The sequence below is a fragment of the Sciurus vulgaris genome (genome assembly GCF_902686455.1).
Source record: "Sciurus vulgaris genome assembly, chromosome: 5".
Taxonomy (NCBI): domain Eukaryota; kingdom Metazoa; phylum Chordata; class Mammalia; order Rodentia; family Sciuridae; genus Sciurus; species Sciurus vulgaris.
Genome location: NC_136465.1, coordinates 171,343,609 through 171,365,757, shown reverse-complemented (window position 1 = coordinate 171,365,757; position 22,149 = coordinate 171,343,609). Strand labels below are relative to the sequence as shown.

General features: G+C 56.6%; 2 protein-coding genes across 3 annotated transcripts in view; both read left to right on the top strand.

Annotated features, from left to right (window-relative positions):
• The window catches only part of BAIAP2L2 (BAR/IMD domain containing adaptor protein 2 like 2), a 31,856-nt gene extending 16,674 nt beyond the window's left edge, over positions 1–15,182 (top strand). Inside the window, exons 5-11 of one of the 2 annotated variants that reach the window (XM_079140733.1) lie at positions 11,227–11,379; positions 11,657–11,795; positions 11,931–12,156; positions 13,265–13,378; positions 13,642–13,840; positions 14,318–14,361; positions 14,483–15,182. In XM_079140733.1, the coding sequence (XP_078996859.1) occupies positions 11,227–11,379; positions 11,657–11,795; positions 11,931–12,156; positions 13,265–13,378; positions 13,642–13,840; positions 14,318–14,361; positions 14,483–14,558 (951 nt within the window). In that variant the 3' untranslated portion in view covers positions 14,559–15,182. The remainder of the gene's footprint in view (positions 1–11,226; positions 11,380–11,656; positions 11,796–11,930; positions 12,157–13,264; positions 13,379–13,641; positions 13,841–14,317; positions 14,362–14,482) is intronic. The other variant, XM_079140732.1, reaches the window with a different exon arrangement.
• Positions 15,183–16,352: 1,170 nt separating this feature from the next.
• SLC16A8 (solute carrier family 16 member 8) lies at positions 16,353–21,587 on the top strand. The gene is made up of 5 exons (XM_079140587.1): positions 16,353–16,728; positions 16,904–17,131; positions 17,906–18,049; positions 18,261–19,094; positions 20,783–21,587. Exons 2-5 carry the CDS (start codon positions 16,918–16,920, stop codon positions 21,097–21,099), a joined length of 1,509 nt encoding a protein of 502 aa, XP_078996713.1. The 5' UTR covers positions 16,353–16,728; positions 16,904–16,917; the 3' UTR covers positions 21,100–21,587.
• The last annotated feature ends 562 nt before the right edge of the window (positions 21,588–22,149 follow it).

The following is a 22,149-nucleotide window of genomic DNA, read 5'->3' as shown; positions in this document are numbered from 1 at the left end:
GCCAGTCCGTCGGAGCGGGGTCCACTGGCCTCTCCCTCGTCGCTGAGGACGTTCCACGTCCTTTCACGGTTGTGGCCGCCGTGCTGCTTCCTTTGAGAAGTATCGGCTGACCCACTTGCCCACTTGGTGGTCGGGTTGTTTGCCGTGCTCCTGTCCACGTGCTAGGCAGTCCCCTCGGAGACGGCAGACTTTTTAATTCCAGGCTGCCCGCCTTGTCCCGGGTCCTTGGTCCTTTTTGAACTGCTTTTTATGCAGGTGAGGGACAAGGACCTCGTCTCGTCCTCCTTCAGAGGATGAGCAGTCTGTGCAACGCCATTTGGTCAAAAGGCTGTCTTTTCTCCAGTGTGTGCTTTTTGGCACCTTTGTCAAGGATGAGATGACAGTAGTCGTGCGGGTTTGTCCCGTGTCTTTCTGTACCTGCAGGTCTGTCCCCGTGTCTTTCTGCACCCTGGGTCTACGCTCCGTTTTAAGCCAGCACCACCAGCTTCTGTCACGGCAGCTCTGCGGTACAATTTGAAGCCTGCGGATTGCGTGGCCTCCAGCCTTGCTCTTTTGGTTTAAAATTCCTTTGGCTATTCTTGGCCTTTTATTCTTCCAAATTCAGTGGAGGACTTTTTCTAGTTCTGTGAAGGATGTCTTTGGTATTTCCATGGGAATTGTGTTGAATTTTTTTTTTTTTTTTATGTGGTGCTGGGGTTTGAACCCAGGGCCTCTGCATGCGAGGCAAGCGCTCCACCAACTGAGCTACATCCCCAGCGCTGCAGTGGATCTTCATATTGCTTTTGGTAGTATGGCCATTTTCACAATATTAATTCTGCCTACCCATGAACATGAGTGGTCTTTCCATCTTCTGAGGTTCTTCAATTTCTTTCTTCAATATTCTATAGTTTACATTGTAGAGGTTTTCATGTCCTTGGTTAGATTTATTCCTAGGGTTTTTGTTTCGGGGGCTATTGTGAATGGAATGGGTTTCCTGATTTCTTTTCCAGCAGATTCATTGTTGGTATATAGGAAAGCTATTGATTTTTGTTTGCTGATTTTGTAAACTGCCACTTGTCAAAGTTTGGTGATTTTTTTTTTTTTAATCTTCTAAGTATAGGATCTTATCATCTGCAAACAGTGATAATTTAATTTTCTTTCTTCCTATTTTTATCCCTTTTATTCCTTCTCTTGCCTAACTGCTCTGGCTAGAATTTCTAGCACTGTATTAAATAAGAGTGGTGAGAGTGGACATTCTTGTTTCAAAGGAAATGCTTTCAATTTTTCCCCATTTACTGTGAAGCTGGCTTTGGGCTTGCCGTAAGTAGCCTTTTTGACGTTGAGGTGTCCTTCCATCTTTAGTTTCTTCATTGTCTTTATCATGAATGGGTGCTGAATTTTATCAAAGGCCTTCTCTGCGTCTGTTGAGAATACCAAGTGATTTTCGTCCTTAATGCTATTTATGTGATGGATTACATTTATGGATCTGCATATGTTCAGCCATCCTAGCATCCCTGGAATAAAAGCATCTTGGTTGTGATGTATAATCTTCTTAATATGTTGTTGAACACAATTTGTAATATTTTCTTAAGTATTTTTGCTTCTAAGTTCATCAGGGATATTGGTCTGGAGTCTTCTTTCCTTGATGTGTCCTTAGCTGGTTTTGGTATGAGTGGTATCATACCAGTACCTGGCTTCATAGAATGCATTTGGAAGTGTTCCTTCCTTCTCTGTCTCATGAAATAATTTGATGAATACTGATGTTTTGTTTTGGTTTGGTTCTTTTGGTACGAGGGATTGAACCCTGGTGCTTAACCACTGAACAACTTCCCCAATCCTTTTTTATTTTTATTTTTTAATTTTGAGACAGGGTCTCACTAAGTTGCTTAGGACCTTGCTAAGCTGCTGAGACTGGCCTCTAACTTGGCAATCCTCCTGCCTCAGACTCATGAGTTGCTGGGATTACAGGCATGCAGCACCTTGTCTGCTGACATTGGTTCTTTTTTAAAGGTCTGGTAGAATTCAGCTGAGACTCCATCTGGTCCTGGGCTTTTCTTTGTTGGAAATCATTTTATTACTGCTTTTATCTCATTGCAAATTATTGTGATTTTGTCCTTAATTATATTTATGCAATGGATTTAGGTTTTCTATGTCCTCTTGATTTAATATTGGCAGGTTGTATTTGTCTAGAAATGTATCCATTACTTCTATGTTTTCCAATTTTTTAGAGTAGACATTTTCAAAATCATTCCTAATGATCTACTGAATTTCTGTGATATCTGTGGTGATTTCTCCTTTCTTATCTGTAATTTTATTAATTTGGGTCTCTCTGCTTTTCTTTTGGCTAGTTGGGCTAAGGGCTTATCATTTTGTTCATTTTTTAAAGAAAGAAGTCTTTGCTTCATTGAGTCTTTGCATTTTTTTTTCATACTCAAGTGCACTGATTTTGGCTCTGATTTTAATTATGTCCTTCCTCCAGCTGGTTTTGGAATTGACTTGTTCTTTTTTAAGGGCCTCAATGTGCATCATTAGGTTGTTCATTTGGGATCTTTCTCATTTTCTTATGTAGATGCTCATAGCCATAAACTTGTCTCTGAAAACTGACTTCATAGTGTCCCAGAGAGTCTGGTGTGTTGTATCACTATTCTCATTTGAGTCTAAGATTTTTAAAATTTCTCCCCTGCTTTCTTTTAAAAAATGCATTGTTCAATTTCCATGTGTTTATATAGTTTCCGTAGGTTTTTTTGTTTTTTTTTTTTTTATATTTTTTTAGTTGTCAACAGATCTTTATTTTATTTATGAATATGTGATGCTGAGAATCAAACCTAGTGCCTCACACATGCTAGGCAAGCGCTCTACCCCTGAGCCACAGCCTCAGCATCATGGTGTTGATTTTTAATTTCATTCCATTATGATCTGATAAGATGCAAGGAATTAAATCAACTTCTTATATATGCTGAGAGTTGTTTTGTGGCCTAAAACAGTGTCTATTTTGGAGAATGTTCCATGAACTTCTGAGGAGAAAGTATATTCTGCTGTTATTGGATGAAATATTCTGTAGATGTCTTTTAAGTTCATTTGATTTATAATATTTTTCAGGCCCAAAGAGTCTTTACTGAGTTTATGTCTGAATGACCTATCTAATAGTGAAAGAGGTGTTTTGAAATTGCCCAGTATTATTGTACTGGGGTCTATCTGAATCTTTAATTTGAGTAGTGTCACTTTTATGGAATTAGTTGCACCCACATTTGGGGCATAAATATTCATTATTTTTATGTATTTTTGTTGTATTGTTCTACTTACCATATGAAGTGAACTTCTTTGTCTCTTCTGGTTAATTTTGGCATGAAGTCTGTTTTGTCAGGAGAGTAGCTACTCCTGCTAGTTTTCAGGATCCATTTGCATGGTATATCGATTTCCATCCTTTTACTTTCAGTTTGTAGCTGTCTTTGCCTGTGACGTGTGTCTCTTGCAAGTAACAATGTTAGATCTTTTTTCTTTAAATCCATTCTGCTAGCTTTTAATTGGAGATTTGAGACCATTTACATTTGATGATATTATAGAGAGGTGTTTATTAATCCCTGCCAGTTTGATTTATTTGTATAGTTTAGTTTGGTCTGTTTCTCATTTGCCTAGCTACTTTTCAAATGACATTTGTTCATTTGTGAGCTCTGGGGTTTGTTTTTTATTTCTTCTGTGTGGAACTTACTTAAAGAAGTAAGTAAGTTCTTTTAAGTTCTGTAGCACAGGTTTAGTAGTCATGAAATCTTTTAGTTTCTACTTATTTTGGAAGGTTTACTTCTCTTTCAATTTTGAAGGATAACTTTGCTGGACATAGCAATCTTGGTTGACAGTATTTTCTTTTAGGACTTGGAACACATCTTTCCAAGTGCTTCTGGCTAATTAATTCTGGTTGGCTTGCCTCTAAATGTGACCTGATGTTTTTCTCTTGAGGTTTTTAAAATTCTATTCTTATTCTGTATGTTAGGCATTTTATTTATAATGTTTTGTGGAGAGTTTCTTTTTTGATCTTGTCTATTTGGGGTTCTGAATGATTCCTGATTCTGGATGTCCACCTCATTCTCAAGGTTTGGAAATGTTTCTGTTATTATTTCCCTGAAGATGTTATCCACTCCATTAACCTGCATCTTACAACCCTCCTTAATTCCAGTGATTCTTAAATTTGGTCCCTTAATGTTGTCCTATAGCTCTTGTATATTCTGATCATGGCTACTTATTTTCTTTTCTTTAATAGTGTCTGAATGTTCAAGGCTGGCCACTTTGTCTTCTAGCTTTGAGATTCTGTTTTCATCAACTGAACATTTTAGTTGATTTATTGTGTCTTTCATTTCCAAGATTTCTGTTTGATTCCTTTTTAATATCTCTACCTCCTTCTTGAATTTCTCATTCACATCCTATACTGACTTCCTTAATTCCTTTAGTTGTTTTTCTGTGTTCTCTTGGAATTCATTGATCATTTTTACAATCATTCTTTTAAATTTTTTATCTCATGTTTCATCCCATTCAATATCTTTAGGACCAGTTGCTGGTGTAATAGGAACTTTAGGAGGTATCATGCTACCCTGTTTTTTCATGTTTCTTGTATTCCTGTGGTGGATTTTATACATCATTGGGATGGATTCATCTTCCATTTTTATGTGTGGGTCTTTTAATGGCACAATCTTCACTTGCCAAAAATGTCCTAGAGTGATTCAGATTGAGACTCATTCACAGGAGTGGACTCTATAGTCTTTATGTTAATTCTCTCTGTTTTTGCTATAGCAGTAGATGTCCGTAAACAGGACCTGAGAGCCTACTCCTAGCTTTTATGCTTAGAGTCTGGTCATCAGTTTGGGTTTTTGTCCTTCTAGTCTTTGTATTAAAGTATAGCTGAAGACTGGGTGTCGATGATTTGTGTGTGGAGCAAGGTGGGCAATCTTTTGGTTGCATTTAGTTCAGCAGCTACATCTCTACCCGGTGAACTTGTAGTGTCCCTGTAGGTTCCCAGAACCCCACAGAATAGGGGAAACAAACAAGAGCAATAATAATGCAAATATGCTCATTAAAATAAATACCTGGTTCCTACTATGACATCTACAATGTTAATAATTATCACAAAAACCTGAAATGGTGGGTCAACAAATGCCAATAGCAAAAACAATAAGTAACCAGAAACTAGATCTGGCATTAAAGCAAATGGCAGTGTCAACTACGTCACCCACAGCAGTTGTGACTGCCGCAGTATGAATGGTGGGGGGCAGAAGTTATGTAAACCGATCGGTGCTAAGAGATGGCAAGAATGCAGTGATTTAGGAGGAAAAATGTGACTGAAAGGCAGAAAAGAGTTTAAATGTCACAAAAGTGAACAGAGAATTCAGGAGTGATGAGCAGGGGATGATTATAAAAAAGGAGGAGAAAAATAGGGAAAGTCAAGTGAAGGGAGAGAGAACAAGAGAATTTTGCTGTTAGCAGGAGAAGAAAAGAGAAAGAGGAACAGACAAATGAAAACAATAGGAAATCAACCCAAAATATACAAACCCAAAACCCTGACTCTTGGACTGGGGCTGTGGCTCAGTGGCAGAGCACTTGCCCAGCACACATGAGGCACTGGGTTCGATCTCAGCACCACATAAAAATAAATAAAATATAGTTAAAAAAAGAAACTATTAAAAAATACACCCTAACCCTCAAGACATGGAAAAATAACCATAGTAAAAAAAAAAAAAAATACTAACTCTGGGGTTCAGTGGCACGCCTGTCATCTCGGCGACTCCAGAGGCTGAGGCAGGAGGATCGAGAGTTCAAAACAAGCCTCAGCAACCTAGCAAGCAAGATCCTAAGCAACTTAGAGAGACTCTGTCTCAAAATAAAAAATGAAAAGGGCTAACAGTGGTAAAGCACCTCTGGGTTCAATCCTGGTACCAAAAAAAAAAAAAAAAAAAAAAGCTAAAAATGAGCAAAAAAGAAACAAACATATGTCCATAAACCAATCAGTTCAGCAAACGCATGAACACACACACACACACACACACACACACAAAGATTCTTAAAATGAAGGCGTTCTCTCCATCGAGGTGGTCAAAACAGTTGACGGAACAGATGGTCCCTGTTTATGCCTGACCCGCATTCTCTCTGTTGCTTCTTGAGCCACGCAGAGAGCGAGCCAGGCCGGGGGTTTCTGGAATGGCCGAAGGCTGAAGCAGGTGGCAGCGTGAGGCAGGCTGGGGTGGGAGGTACCGTCAGCTGGAGTTTTGTCCCCACAGAGCAGACCAGCCCACTGGCAGGTGGAGCTGCTACAGTTCCATGCGTGGAGTTGGGGGGTGGGCTGGGGTCTGAACAGGCCTCGGGGGCTTTGCTGGTGGCATCCACTCTGGAGAGATTAGATCAGCACTCCAGGGCCTGGCAGTTGGGAGTCTCCCTAGGGTTCTACGCCTGGGCCAGGGGAGCCAGTCCTCCACCCCCTCTGCTGCCAGGAACACAGCCTTCCTGGTTTGCTCCCTGAGGTGTTCACACCTGCTGCCAGACGCAAAGGAGAAGCGGGTCGGGCTCCCTTTGCTGTTCCAGGGACACTCTTCTCAGTGCCTGTTTCCCTCGCGGTCTGCTGGGTACACCCAGGCTGCGCCGCAGGAGCTCCCTGGGGCAGGGTGGCCGTGTCTGCTCTGACCGCAGGCTCCGCAGCGGCGCGGCCACCTCACGAGGGCTCCATCTCAGCGCCGCCGCCAGCTGAGGAGCCCAGAGCACTTTCTCGCCCCCGTGCGCCAGCTCCGTCCAGGCTGCTTTTCTGATCTCAGGTCCCCCTGCCTGATGTGTCCGTGGTCGTGTCGCCGTGTCCTCCCTCCCCTCTGTGCACCTCTTTCTTGTGCCTCTTGGACACTCAGATATCTGCTCTGAAGGAGACTCCCTTTTTTCCTGCTCTGAACAGTTAACTTCCAGCATTAAGAAAAGAGCTGAGGCCAGGCAGGTGGCACACAGCTGTATGCCAGCGTCTCCAGAGGTGGAGGATCGTGAGTTCAAAGGCAGCCTCAGCAACTTAGGCAGGCCCTAAGCTACTCAGTGAGACCCTGTCTCTAAATAAAATACTAAAATAGGGCTGGGAGTGTGGCTCCGTGGTTAAGGGCTCCTGGGTTCAATCCCTGGTATAAAAAAAGCAGAAGAAAAAGAAGAGAGCTGACGAGGGTGGGTGGCCCCCTGGGCAGCAGGCCTCCCACTCACAGGGATGCTGCCAGGCACGCTTTCAGACACCACGGTCTGAACCCGAGACAGCCGATCGTGTTTTCTTGGTCGTATATTTATAAGCAGAATGCAGTTAGGACCGATTTAAAGAACCCTACGTGTGGGGGCTTCAGCCATGTCCTGGTGGACGAGGGAAGGGCTCACTGCCGGAGGACAGCGTTCGGCAATCCATCCATCAGTTACCAGTCAGCTTATCCGGTCCGTAAACACACAAGAGCCAGCACTCTTTTCAGATGGGAGGGTGACGGATGGCATGCCAGCTCGGCCTCTGACACATGGAGTAGCCAGCTGTCCTCTATCTTATAGTCACAGGTGAAGGGGGCCCAGACTGGGAGGGGCTGCTCCTGTGAGGAGCAGGAAGGGTGGAGCCCAGGAAGCCACTTGCTCAGGCAGAGCAAATCACCAAACGGTGAGTCCCCCACACGGGCCACTGCTCCTAGGCGACCTGGGACCATCCGTCAGGCCTCCGTCCCTGAGCTCGGCCAGGCCCGCTACCGCTGGCTGTGATGCTCCCACACATACTTCCTGGGGCAGCGAGGCCTCCTTCTCCTTCGCCTCTAGTAATCAGCCCTGCGCAGTCCAGATGTGGATGCAGGCAACTCCTCTGGGCTTAGCGCGGCTGCGCAGGTCTGTCGGACACAGTCCCAGAGGCGGGCCGCTGCGCCCGAGGATGTGGTCTCCTTGGGTTGTTCCAGCATGCGCTCCATCAGTGCCCTTGACCATGGCGTGGGCAAACTGTTTGCTCTTGGCTAATCGGAAAGGTAAGGACGGCCGAGGGGGCTCCATCACACTGGATCGCAGGGGGCTGGACGCGGCTCCTGCGGGAGAGCCACTTGGTCTTCTTCACCGAGTCACGTCTGGTCTTTTCTTCCACTTCTCTTACCCACTTAGGAGCTTTTATCCGAGCTGCGCTTGGTGATGGGTTGCTGCCAGTTTGCCTTTTATTATCTGATGTTCTGATTGTAGGTTTTGCTGTGTGAAAAAGTTGGCTTTGGTCGAATGTCCCTGTCCTTTCTTCCAGGGCTTGGAGTTTGCCCTGCTCAGCGGGGCTTTTCTACTCCTGAGTACTTGGAACTTCTCCCCTGGTCTCGCCTGTGGTTGGGAAGCACCAACTCCATGCAGAGTTCCTTCCAGTCCAGGTGACCTGCTTGGACAGGGCCCAGCTGAGCGCTGGGGGTTGTGGTTGTCACTCCCAGAACTCCCTGGGCCTGCCAGGTGTTTTCCCTGAATGCAGACAGAGACTCCTGACATGCAGGATTCATGTCCTTGCTTTGCTTCCTGCCTCTGGGACAAGGGCAATGAGGCCAGCTGGGCTTTGTCTTTGGGCCATTTTACTAATTAATCACTGCAAGGAGTCAGATGGAGCATCCACTGAGCAGCCAGTCCAGCTGATATGACACTTAGAGCTTTGTTATTGCTGCCTGATGTTGCTGGACCAGGTTGAAGGGAGAAATCATTGAAAAGTTTGGTCATCAACTAGGCACAATGGTGCACACCTGAAACCCAGCATCTTGGGAGGCCAAGGCAAGAGGCTTGCAAGTTGGAGGCCAGCCTCAGCAACTTGGCCAGATCCTGCCTCAAAACAAAAAATTTTAAAAAGGGTTAGGGATAGCTCAGTGGTAGAGTGCTTGCCTAGCATGTGGGAGGCCCTGGGCTCCATCCCCACCAAAAACAAAAACAGTGTAGTCTTAAGAGGCTTCATCAAAGACAGATTAGTACAGACCACGCCACCGCTTACTGATGTGAGACCGTGGGCCAGTTACTGAACTCCCCTGACCTGCAGACTCTTCTTCAGATGGAGAAAACAGTAGAACATAGGGCCTGGCAGGCAGATGCTCTGGAAAGGGAGGCTTTCTTATTCCTATTGCCTGGAGTGCAGCCAGGCCTTGGGGGACCGGACGTTGGAACAGGAAAAGGGCCGCCCTTCAGAGTCTGGTGTTTTCATTGCCCCAGGGTTCAGTACACAGAGGTGGCTGAGTGACAGTGGAGAGATCAGACACATCACTGAGAGGAGGTCCCAAGAAAGAGCAGCACGGAGCCCGGAGCCACAAGAAGAAGCCCGCCGGGGCGGCCAGGCAGGCCGGCAAGTCTGAGGGAGGTTGGGGTCGGCAGGTCCGATGATCCAGCGGGCTCGGGCTCAGCGGTCTGGTCACTGGCCCTGGCCATGTGGGGCTTGGGTTGCTGAGCAAGCTGGGGCAGCCCAGACCCAACGTGCCTGCGTCCTTCCGCGAGGTCGGGATGTATTCATAGTAGCACAGTCACAGGCCAGCCACGTTCAGCCTGAACGCAGGGACTTATTAAGCCCAGGTCAGCAATGCCACAGTGTCCACTTGGGGGGGACTTGCCTGGTTGTCACAGGCGGGAGAAGCCGCACTCTGCGGAAGCTGAAGGACAGGTTCCGAGGCTGGTCACTGTGGATGTCCCTGGGCAAGTCTCGTGACCAGGCTGCTGCCGTGCCCGCCTCTGACGTCTGAGTGAGGGGTCGTGGCATTTGGAGGTCTGGTGGTTCAGGGGCTCATGGCCTGGCCTCTCTGGTGGGCGTTTGGCCGCCTGCGTCCCTGGGCTTCTGATTAACCCTGGGGCCTGCAGGTGGGCATCCTCTTTATTTTATTGGTCTCGCTTTTACTCGATCTTAGTTAGGCGTGACCGTGGGCTGCGTCTTGACGAACAGCGCACACACGGAGCACAGCGGCCTGCTCTCGTGGTTGGGCGAGACGCGGCATCTCACTGGTCACGTAGTCACATGTGAACACAGGACAGCGATGTCCCCGCCCTCCATCTCCGGTCTAACCCAGGGAACGCCTGGTCTCCTCTCCCGGGCTGAGCCGGCATCCATGGGTCAGAGGGGACAAGCGGCCTTTGCTTTTTGGGACCGGCTGGCTTTACTCAGCAGGACAGTCTCCCAGACAGTCATTCCTATTAGCACCCTTCACTTACCAGCCTGTGCCTTACACTGGTGCCAGGCCAATGGCAGCTGTTTCCCTGGACAAACAAGGTGTGGCGTCCTCCCACCTCCACCTTGAACTCAGACTGGAGGTGCTCACGGCAAACTACGGCTTTACCAAGTGGAGTGGCGGACATTGAGGCGCAGCCTGGAAACTGCTGTCTGCGCCGCCTTCTGTCCACCCTGGGCCTGAGCCTGGCTGGCTCACCTAGGACAGGCAGGACCTAGCAAGCTGCTTACTCCCCAGGAAGGGCAGTCTCTCCAGGATCAGCAAATCCCCAGGGTGTAAAGCATCGTAAAATTCAGGAAATAAAAGCCATGATCAGGCCTAGCATCTAAAGGGACTTGGTAGGTAGGGCTGTGCTCAGTGGTGATGCTCCCTGTCCTTCAAAGCGTTCAGGCACAGGTGGACGCCCGAGCGAGCGTGAGGTGGTCTAGAAACAAGACGCCTGGAAGCTACAGGGATGAACTGGAAAACTGTTTGAAAGGCCTCTTTCAGAAAACAGATCAAACTGGCTTACATGAAAAAGGGACTGTTAGTTAACTGGAGGTTGAAGGATTTCAGATGCAGCTTGATCCAGGAGCACACATAAAAAAGATGCCATCCGATATCCTGTCACCGGCTGTTGCTTAGTTTTAGCTTTCTGTGTTGGCTTCACTCTACCTAGGCATTTAGCAAACTCCACAAAGTTTAAGAAAAAAGGAATTTGCCCAGATTGTTCTAGGGTCAGTACTGGGGCTGGGTTCTTCAGTCAAGGCTTTGGGGTAAGAGCCACGCCTGAGCCCATCTCTTGTACTCAGGAGGACAGGGCGCCTGGGGGCCAGGCCTGGGCACTCTGCTACCCACAAAGCCGGCAGGCAGGACCCTAGCCCAGGTGAACAAGGGCAGCGGCTCAAGGATTTGATTGGACTTTGACACACGAGGCGGGGCTTTGGATGGGCGCCCACCACCCCACAGGGTCTCCTGGATCCTCCCAGCAAGAAAACCAGGACATCCCGAGCTTGCGGGCCCCCTCTAGAATCCTGGGGGCCACCGGGATGCAGCTGACCCCTGTGTCCCCACCGGCCAGGCCCGGGGGATGCTCCAGAACCGCGTGCTGCTGTGGAAGGAGCAGTCGGAGGCCAGCCGCAGCCCGACGCGCGCCCACTCCCCGGGCCTGCTAGGCCCGGTGCTGGGGCCGCCCTACCCCTCGGGCCGCCTGACGCCCACCCGCCTGGACATGGTGAGGCCCTGGGCGCCCCCGCCGCCCTTCGCGCCCCCGCCGGTCTTCGCGGGGCCCTGGGGCCGGCGGCCCCCAGCCTGGAGCCTGCTGCCCCCCAGGCTCCCACCCTACGCCGCGCCCCTCGGGCCGCCCTTCCGCCCCGGCGCGGCCTCGGCGCCCCCGTGGTGGCCCGGCCGCCGGCCCCAGAACCCCTACGCCGACGTCTGGGACTGGGGGTGGGGGCTGGACTAGGGCGCGGCCGCCCCGCGCGCCCCACGCCCTGCCCTCTCCCCCGCAGCCCCCCAGGCCTCTGGGAGAGTTCGGCTCCCCCCGCAGCCGGCACGGCTCCGGCTCCTACGGTCCTGAGCCCGCCGAGGCGAGGTCCGCGTCCCAGCTGGAGCCAGACCGCCGGTCTCTGCCCCGGACGCCGTCGGCCTGTGAGTACCTCGGGTCCAGAGCGCAGAGGGACGGGCCTGGAAGAGGATCCAGGGTTGGGCTGCAGCAGGAGGGATGGAGGACAAACTCCAGGGAGAACTTCCCGCCCATGCTCAGCTGCGCTCTCCGCCCGGCAGCCTCGCTGTACACCAGCAGCTCCCAGCGCTCGCGCTCTAACTCCTTCGGCGAGCGCCCAGGCCGCGGCGTTGGCGGCGGGGGCGCCAGAAGAGTCCGCGCCCTGGTCTCCCATTCCGAGGGCGCCAACCACACGCTGCTGCGCTTCTCGGCTGGAGACGTAGTGGAGGTGCTAGTGCCCGAGGCCCAGAACGGCTGGCTCTACGGCAAGCTGGAGGGCGCCTCCGCGTGAGTGGGAGTGTGGGGCACCGGAGGGTGGGAGGCCCCTGGAGGAGAGCCGGGCTGGTGGCCAGTGAGCGTGTAGGGACCACGGACTCCGGCGGTTGGAAAGGGGAAGGTGCGGCCTGCCGGAGCAGGCAGTGCCCCTGGGACTTTGTGGACGACAGCCAGCGGTGCCCACTCCCACCCATGCCGCAGGAGGAGGAGCCAAGGGCACGAGAGAGTGGACAGATGCCCAGGCGGCCGGCGATGTGCACCGGTCCATGGCTGGGGACAGATGGATGAGGGCGGGTGGGGGGTGGGGGTGGCCAGGTGGGTGGGGGCAGCTGGGTGGCTGGGGTTGTGCCTGCAGGGACTGCTGGGTGACCAGACAGGAGTGGGTGGCAGTGGGTGCTCTGGTGAGCGCTCCCTGGCCTGGCCTGCGGTGGCCACCGGGTGTGTGATGACCCTTGAGCCAGGTGAGCAGCCTTCCGCCACCCCACGAACCTCTAGCCAGGGCCACCTATCCTCCTGGGCGCATCCCTGCTGTCCTGGGCTCCCAGGTGGGGAAGTGATGACCAGGTGTCTGTCATCTGTAGGCCCTGCCCCTTGAAACCGGGCAGCAAGGAGACCCTGGCTTTGGCGGGGCCCTGAGTGGGCGCTGTGGACTGGCTTGCGGGGTGGGCAGCTCTCTGGGGACATTTTGCAGGTGTTCTGAAGTCTGGGAAGGTCCAGGGGCCTCCATCAGGGGCCCTTCCCAGGTGCCCAGCTGCTCTGCAGGGCTGGGGGCAGAGGTCTCTGGGGACCAGGGGCTGGGGAAAGGAGCCCTGGCATGGAGTCGGGCACCCCGTGTGCGGGCGCCCCTTCCTCTAAGCCTCCAGTCGCCCTGGTCCCCCACCCTTCCCTTGTCCCCCTTAGCTCCCCACCTGGTCCCATCCCAGCTTATGGAGGAAGGACGCCAGGCCACCACAGCCCCTGGACAGACTGCTCTCCTGCTGGACCCCAGCCCCTTTGGAGGCTGGAAGGGCCACTGGTGCCCACACTGGGCCCGAGTGCGGGGAGCTCCTGGGGAGTCGGCTCTCACGCGCCTGACCGCTCCCCCTGCAGGCCTCAGGGCACCTCTGCCTCTGCCCTGCAGGAGCGGCTGGTTCCCCGAGGCCTACGTGAAGCCCTTAGAGGAAGCGCCCGTGTCCCCCAGGAACCCCTTGAGCCCCATGACCTCCGTGAACCCCGTGAACGAGCTGCCTGCCAGGTACCTTCCAGGGGTGGCCGGTGTCCCCGCCACAGGGCACGCAGCCGTGAGTTTTCCCAGCCTCAGCCCCTGGAGAGCCACACCTGGACCCCTCTCTACCCTGAAGGCCACCGTGTCCATCCCTCCGCCTCCCCTGGGTGCTCTCTAGCGGATTCCTTTCACCCAGGTGCAAAGAAGAGGCCGGCGGATGGTCGGGCGCCGAAGGGGTGGGGCCCCAGGGACGGCCCCTGAACCCCCCTTCTCCCTCCCTTCTGGGGACTCAGGTCCTACCCGCTCCGGGGCAGCCACAGCCTCGATGACCTCCTGGACCGGCCAGGCGGCTCCACAGCGTCCTCCGAGGACTGGGATGGTCAGTCCCGCTCCCGCACCCCGAGCAGGGTCCCAAGCCGCGCCCCCAGCCCTGCGCCCACACCCTTGCCTGGCAGCCGCCGAAGCAGTACGGGGGGAGCCAATGACGTCAAGGTGAGCCCCCAGCTGCCTCAGCCCCGGGCACGGAGCAGGACCAGGGCAACCACCTCGCACTGCCATGGCTGCCTGGCAGGGGCCCTCCCGTCGGCCTCAGGCTGCCCCTGGCGCTGGGCAGGAGTGATGTCCTGAGTCTGGGGGCGGGCGGGGACAGGTGTCTCAGCGCTGCAGCCTGCTGTCCTGCCGGGGACACTGACAACGTGCCCCTCCCCTGCCCAGGGCAGAAAGGCCAGGGTCCTGGGTCAGAGCGTGGCTGGGGCCACTGGGCGGGCAGAGGGCACCCCCATGGGGAGGGACAGTTAGTCCCAGGAGATGGCGCGCTGCGAGCCCAGAGCCTCCCGGCGCAGGTCTCCCTTCCCAGAGCTTGGTCGCCCCGCCCGGGCCTCCGCCCTGCTGGCTGGGGGCGGGGAGGCGCAGGGCCTGGCTTGCCCCGCCCCCCGCCCCCTCCTGACGCCCCTCGCGCCCCCTCCGCAGAAGCTGATGTCCTGGGAGCAGCAGCCCCCCGAGCTCTTCCCGCGGTGAGTCCCCGCCCAGGCCAGAGGGCCAGTGGGGGAGGGGCGAGAGGGTGGCGCCCGGGGACGGGGGCAGGAGCTGGACGCCCTCCCCGGACCCCTCGTGTCAGCCTCTCCCTCCACACAGGGGCACAAACCCCTTTGCCACCGTGAAGCTGCGTCCCACGGTCACCAATGACCGCTCGGCACCCCTCATCCGCTGAGGTGCCTTCCTCCTCGGGTGGAGGTCGGCCCGCACCCCTGCCCGGAGCCGTCCGGTGGCGGCGGCAGCAGCAGCCGTGGATCCAAGACCTGGAGCCCTGACGCCCAGGGTGGTGTCCTTCCCCCCCGGCCCTCGGCCTGGGCCTGCAGAGCAGAGCAGGCGGCACTGGACGGAGCCATTTCCTCCTCCGAGGGGCCGGGACTCTCGGGGCGACCCCTGGGCCCGCTGCCCCGGTGGGGAGGAGCCCCCTGCCGGCCCCGCCCCGGGCCCGGTTCGCTGTTGTGAAGGACGAGAAATAAAGGCAGCGCGTGGCCTCCGGGTGCTGGTGTCTGATTTGGGGGTCAGGCCAGGGGTGGGGATGGAGACCCCGGGGAGAACAGAGTCCCGGCTGTTCCGCACCGCGCCCCTCACGTGCCTCACGCTGAGCAGGGGTAGCCCTCAGCGCCTCCCCCAGGTCCACTCCAGAGACCCAGGAAGGAGTGGACGCTCTCGAGTGGGTGCGTGCAGTGGCCCAAGTCGCGGGACCACCAGGCCCCACCCTGGGGCAGCCTGGACACAGCAGCCTTTGTTCTGCCCTCCCCCCCACATTCCCAGGCTCTCAGGCGGGATTAGCCTTATCCAGGGGAAGCCAGGAGCCCTCCTGGAATGCGGCCTGGGGCTGTGGGGCAGCCAAGGGGCCAGGGCTGCTGGGGTCTCTCCAGGACAGGTCTGTGCCAGGCTAAGGTCCCCTGAGCAGGTTCTGGGTGTCTTCCACCTGAGGCCCCAAAGGTGGAAGGGGTGTCCTTGTCCACCTTTGGACCAGGACAGGTCACTCCACTTTGGACTAGGAGACCCATCTGGCCCTGTGGTCATGGTCACTCAGGCTCCGTCCCCTTCCTGGGCAAAAGCCTCTTAGCGGGCTGGGGTGGGGGGCAGGGGTGGGGGACGCTCTAAGCCCCAGGCCTGGGGGAGGGAGTCCTCAGGAGAGCTTTGGGCCACAGCACCAGAAGCACTGGACAGCAGGGAGTCTGCGAGACCCATCCAGAAGCTTCTCAGGAGCTGGTGCGGGGCCTCCCTGCAGGCCTTGGGAGATGTGAGGCAGGCCCTCAACCCCCGGCTCGGTGAGTGTTGGGGAGGCCTGTCAGAATTCTCTGGTCCCCAAGCTCGCAGTCATGGTGAGAGGGGACAGGTAAAGCCAGATCCTGGGGCTGGTGGAGGGCAGAGTCACAGAGGCCCCTGGGGAGGGGGCCTGGCCTTGCAGTTCCAGAAGGCAGGGCGCAGGCACTGAGAGCCAAGGAGGGAAGGAGGCTGTCCTGGCAGCCCTGGGCTTCTGCCCTCTGGCCTGTCCACCTTCATCTGGAACTGGGCACATGGGGCTGTGGAGAGGACCCCGGCAGGAACTTCAGGGCTCAGAGAGTGTCATCTGTGGATGGAGGGTTGGGCTGCTGCGGTTGGAGGGCAGGTCTCTCGTCAGTGCCCTCTCAAAGGTCCCCACTGGGCCAGGTGCGGCGGCACATGCCTGCAATCCCAGTGGCTCTGGAGGCTGAGGCAGGAGGATCACCAGAACAAAGCCAGCCTCAGCAATTTAGTGAGGTCCTAAGCAACTCAGTGAGACCCTGTCTCTAAATAAAAAATTTTAAAAGGGCTGAGGATGTGGCTCAGTGGTTAAGCACCCTTGGGTTCAATACCTCGTACCAAAAAAAAAAAAAAAGTCCTCAAAGTCCTCATTGTCCAGAGGGAGCCAGAGCCCCTCCCCCACCCCAAGGTTTCCCGCTGGCCTGGGAGTGATCGTCACCATCTTACAGCTGGAGAAACGGAGGCTCAGTGAGGGCAAGGGACCTGCCAAGTCACAGAACAGAGGCACTGAACCAGACCTCAGCACCCCTGCTTCTGAGAAAGGCTGAGGTCTGAGTTACAGGGTTTTCCTTGTCACGCGCTGATGACAACAGTCGTTCCTGACCATGGAGGACAGTCGAGCATACTGCAAGGCCACAGAGGTCGAGAGGCCCTCTCGACAGCTGGAATCTGACCCACCGAGGGTTCCTTTTGTCCAGAGACCGTCACTTGTATTCACTGGGGGCACGGGCAGTCCCGAGCACTGCCCTGGGCACCTGCCGTCACGCCCTTCCGCCACCCCTAGGTCCTGAGGGAGAGGTGCCCTCCAGGGGAGCCTTGCTGCAGTCAAGCCTCAGGTGACCAGTACCTCGCCCTTCCCAGCCCCTGCGGGAGGGTGGGTGCTTCCTCCTGGGTCTCTCTGGCCTGCAGGGCTCTCTGGGGCAGCCCTGCACCTCTGTTTCCTCTGCGGGTCTCCAGCCCCCTGCTCTGGGCTGCAGACTCAGTTGCTCCCTCTTGTCCCCCTTTTCCCAGCAGCGGTGGTGGTGATGGGCTCTGGTGGCCCCCGGCCAGGTGTGGGCCCTCCCGACGGCGGCTGGGGCTGGGTGGTGCTGGGCGCCTGCTTCGTGGTCACAGGCTTTGCCTACGGCTTCCCCAAGGCCGTAAGCGTCTTCTTCCGCGCGCTCATGCGGGACTTTGGCGCCGGCTACAGCGACACGGCCTGGGTGTCCTCCATCATGCTGGCCATGCTCTACGGAACCGGTCAGCGCCCCTCCTGGGCCCTCCACTCCAAGGGCCCCAGCACTGGGGGGCTGGACCAGGGACCAGGAGACACCAGGCCCCTGAACATCCCTAACCCTTTCTTCCTGCGGAAACCCTGGCACCAGAGGGAGGGAAGGGGATAGGAAAGAGGCAAGCAGAGGTGGAGCCCGGCTGACCTGGCCACCCTGGTCAGCGGCAGGGCGGGGCAGGGGATCCATTCCTGCCAGCCAGCCTGTACCCGCCGTTTTCCTTTTTTCTTTCCGGCGCGGGGCTGGCACGGAAGGAAGCCTGGCCTCCCGCAGGCTGGTGAGCCCGCTAGGTCAGGCCGCCCCCGTCCCACCCTCCTGTTTTGCGCGTGGAATTTGAAATCTAAGGAACCACTCCTGTCCCTGTGGCCTGACCACCTGATGGGGGAGGAGGAGGGAGCCCAGGGGGAAGGCAGCCCAGGCTGTGCCAGGTGGGGACTTGGTGTCTTGAAGATAAAATGGGAGCAGAAGCCGCCCCCACCCCCCCGCTGGCTTTCTGCCTTGGGTTCTGGGTTCTCAAGAGGGATGAGGGATGGGGAGCCCCGGGTCAGGACAGATTCCTTCCTCACTGCCCTCCTTGGTCTGTCCCAGCCAAGCTGTGTGATCCTGGACAAACACTGCCCACTCTGGGTCTCTGAACGTGTGTGACCTTATCCTTCCAGGCCAATTCCAGGGCTGGGAGGTTCACAGCCTGACTGATGTTCCCTGGGTCCACCTGGCCCTGCTGGTGACCCTGCCCTGCCCACAGGCCCCGTGTCCAGCATTCTTGTGACTCGCTTTGGCTGCCGGCCGGTGATGCTGGCGGGTGGGCTTCTGGCCTCGGCGGGCATGATCCTGGCTTCCTTCGCCTCGCGCCTCCTGGAGCTGTACCTGACGGCTGGGGTGCTCACAGGTGAGGGTGCCACTCTTCTGCCACGGTGGGGGTGTCTGTCGGGGGTCCTTCCTGTACGACCGCCTGTCCTTAATTTCCCCACAAGGGATGCTCCTCCAAGACCCCGGCTCAGGTCCCCGGGGCTTGCCCTCCCGTCGGGTCTGGCCTCTCCCTCCTGCTGGGGACGGGCGGGGGCCCTGGGGAGCCCCGCATAGCGCCGCCTCGCCCGCAGGCCTGGGCCTGGCCCTCAACTTCCAGCCGTCGCTCATCATGCTGGGGCTGTACTTTGAGCGGCGGCGGCCTCTGGCCAACGGGCTGGCGGCGGCGGGTAGCCCGGTGTTCCTGTCGGCATTGTCGCCGCTCGGCCAGCTGCTGCTCGAGCGCTTCGGCTGGCGCGGCGGCTTCCTGCTGTTCGGCGGCCTCCTCCTGCACTGCTGCGCGTGCGGAGCCGTCATGCGACCGCCGCCGGGGCCAGGCCCCCGGCCGCGTGCGGACCGCGAGGAGGACTGCGCGGGGGAAGCTCCCGGGGAGGCGGACGGCGCCAGGCTGCGGTTGCGCGAGGCGCCCCCTCGCGGCCGGGCCCGCCGGCGCCTGCTAGACGTGGCGGTGTGCACCGATCGCGCCTTCGTCGTGTACGTGGTCACCAAGTTCCTGATGGCGCTGGGGCTCTTCGTGCCTGCCATACTGCTGGTGAACTACGCTAAGGACGCGGGTGTGCCTGACGCCGAGGCTGCCTTCCTGCTGTCCATCGTGGGCTTCGTGGACATCGTGGCGCGACCGGCCTGCGGAGCCCTGGCGGGTTTGGCACGCCTGAGACCGCACGTCCCCTACCTCTTCAGCCTGGCCCTGCTGGCCAACGGGCTCACCGATCTGAGCAGCGCGCGCGCGCGCTCCTATGGCACCCTTGTCGCCTTCTGCATCGCCTTCGGCCTGTCCTATGGCATGGTGGGTGCGCTGCAGTTCGAGGTGCTTATGGCGGCTGTGGGTGCGCCCCGCTTCCCCAGTGCGCTCGGCCTGGTGCTGCTCGTGGAGGCCGTGGCTGTGCTCATCGGACCACCCTCTGCAGGTGCCCCCCGCAGGAGGAGGGGGTAGCAAGGCCTAGAGCCACTTAGTCCCTGGGAAGTCTCCTCCCTGTCCCAAATGGAACTTCTGGGGATGAGGGGAAGGGACCAATGGCAGAAACAACCTGGTGGGTAGATTCCCCCTGGTGGCCAAACCCTCGCTAAGCAGGGACCCCCAGCTGTGAGTGGGGAAGAAGCAGGGAGGGTGCTGGGAAGAAATGAGCCTGCTAAGGGCCCCACCAGCCACGTCAAGCAGTGGCGCAGAGCCTGTGAAGCGTGCATGCTTATTCTCACTTTGCAGATGGGGAAACAGGCACAGAGGCTCAGCCCAAGTTGCAGTCCCAGAGTTAGAGCCATGATCTGCCCATGCTAACAGTGTCTCTGTGGTTTAGTTCCCCTGCCTGTAAGGGGGACAGGGATGCCACCTTTGGGAACTGGCCTCAGGGGTGCCTAGTGGGCAGCTGAGAGGAGAGGCACCTGTGCCTTCCACTGTGCAGGCTTCCATTCATCACCTGCCTCGGGCAGTAGCCATGGGGAGGATGGCCAGGGCTGATGAATGTCCTGCAGAGCCCCCTGGGGGGTGCACAGCGTGAACAGGTGCGGGGTTTGCCTTGACCCATATGAGTGAGGCAGGACTAAGATTGGAAAGGCAGGAGTAGGCGTCACAATGGGTCTTCCTGGGTTGCCAAAGCAGCAGGGAAGCGAGCAGGAGAGGCCTGCCATCAGGCTGTGGGATGGGACAGTGACAGGGTTGGGAACCAGGCTGCAGCTGAGTTGGGGTGAGCTGCCCATCTCCCCTCCAGGGCAGGGCCAGCAGAGTGCCCTCATCAAGCTAGTAACCTGCCTGACCTCAAACCCAGCCACCCAGAGGTTCAGGAGCCTACCTGCCATTTCTTGTGTGGCCCTGGGATGGGTCCAAAGACCAGGGAATGCATCAGGGGTGGGAAGGTGAGGACACTACAGGGCTGAGTTTGGGTGGACTGGCTGGCTGGGCAGGGACCAGGATGTTCAGAGGAGGCTGCTTAGAGGGGCTTAGGTGGGGCAGCTGGCTTGGGGGACACCAGGAAACTTCCTGAAGGTCATGGCTTGGTGTGGTCAGCTACAAGAATGCTCCAGAGAGAGGGTGGAGTCCCCAGAGGAACCACAGTTTAGGGGGGAAATATTTGCAGTTAGACAAATTTTCAGAGGCTAGCATGCCTGAGGTCCTGGTTCAATCCCTAATACACATGCACGTGCGCGTGCACACACACACATCTATCAGGGCACAGGCTGAACCCTGCTCAGTCAGGTCCTTGTGGGCCCCAGGGAGGGACAGGAAGCTGGAGGAGGCTGAACCATGTCCCTGAAGACCAGGGGTTTATGGGGACACAGCAAGAGCTAGAGTCCCAGGAGAAAGGGCTAAACCAGGGTCCTCCCCATGCTACCTGGGATGGTCACAGGACACTTGTACCAGGACACATATACTCTAAAGAGCTGCCTCACCCCTAGTCCCACACTGCTAAAGAAACTGAGGTCCAGGGAGAGGGAGTGACACTTTTTAAAGTCTTAAGTGGCAGCAGCCAAGTGGGGTGTTGCGTCCGCAGAATGGGAGAGACAGGGCCCTGAGTCACCAACGAGCCTGCCACATCAGCAGCGCTGCCTCGCACTGGAGGGCAACTCCGCCCAGGCCCTGACCTCCTGTCCCCACCCCCAGGCCGCCTGGTGGATGCGCTCAAGAACTACGAGATCATCTTCTACCTGGCTGGCTCGGAGGTGGCCCTGGCAGGGGTCTTCATGGCGGTTGCCACCTACTGCTGCCTGCGCCGCTCTCGGGACACCCCACCTAGCCCCACCACTGAGGGTGGGGCCAGTGACACTGAGGACGCTGAGGTGGAGGGGGAATCTGAACCCCTACCTCCTGGCACCCAGGAGCCCAGCAGCCTCGAGGCCCTGGAGGTGCTGAGCCCCGGGACTGGGTCCGCAGAACTGGAGGCAGAGGCAGATCCGGGGCTGAGCCTCGAGTCTGTGTAGCCCCAGGCGCGACCCCAGGGCCAGGGACGGCTTGCCCTCTCCCAGGGCCTGGCCCACTGGGAGGCAGGTTGGGGGGGGGGGTCCCTCCAGGGGAAAAGTCTGGACGGTGGATGTCCCAGGAACGTCCTTCCCGCTGCCGGTATTTGTCCCCTGTGCACCGGTTGTGGACTGATGAAACTCAAATCCATAAAGCTCAACTGAAACATGAGTTCTGTGCCTCCATCTGGAGATCTGGTCACCAGGTTGGGACAGGGATGGGTGCAGAGGGGTCTTCCCCCGACCCTGAGGGGCTGGAGTTGGGCAAGTGCCAAAGACGGTGGAGGGCTAGGGAGCACTTCCCAGGCAGAGGCACGGAGCTGGGTGGCTGAGCTGGGCACTGAAGCCCATGGGCTGCCTTCTGCCTCTCCCTGTGCACGTAGCCAGCTGTTGGCAGCACCTTAGGCTGGAGAGTGTGTGCTGCTCACAGGCAGGGGTCACAGTAGCCAGTGAGTGCGCGTGGGCACTGGAGGCCGTGCTGCGGCCTGGGCCTCCTGTCACGGGGGTTAAGGATAAACAAGAGGCAGGGGCAGGTGCTCAGGAGCACCCGGCCGACGGTCTTCTGCAAGTGGTGCGCCTCCCCTCACTGTCCTGAGGGCACCCTCCCTCTGGAGAACTCGCCTGTGCACAGCCTGGTCATGGCCGTCTTCTCTCTGGCATTTGGCTCACATGCAGGGACCTGTCCCGCCAGCACAGCCAGCCCATGGAGACCTTGCCCACTGGTCCCAGCTGTGCAGGTGGGCTGTGTGGGCCGCAGGAGGGGCTGGGAGCCCTGTGGCCTGGCCAACCTATCCTTTACGGCTGCCGTCCCCAGGCCACCCGAGCAACACAGCACCTACCACCCCAGAGGGCCGGCGAGGGCCAGCTCTGTCCTCCACAAACGCCGACTCGGGAAATGCCAGCCACCAGGGAGGCCAGCACCGTCACCACTTTGCAGGCTGGGAACTGAGGCCCAGGGTCACAGAAGCCACGAGCCCCAGCCATGGGTTATGGTCACTGCCCTTGACTTCCACA

What these genes read in the sequence shown, in the direction of transcription:
- SLC16A8 (XM_079140587.1), top strand. Translation starts at nt 16,918, where the DNA reads ATGGGCTCTGGTGGCCCCCGGCCAGGTGTGGGCCCTCCCGACGGCGGC. An exon ending in GACGGCTGGGGTGCTCACAG is followed by an intron (nt 18,050 to 18,260) that starts GTGAGGGTGCCA and finishes CCTCGCCCGCAG; the next exon opens with GCCTGGGCCTGGCCCTCAAC. An exon ending in CATCGGACCACCCTCTGCAG is followed by an intron (nt 19,095 to 20,782) that starts GTGCCCCCCGCA and finishes CCCCACCCCCAG; the next exon opens with GCCGCCTGGTGGATGCGCTC.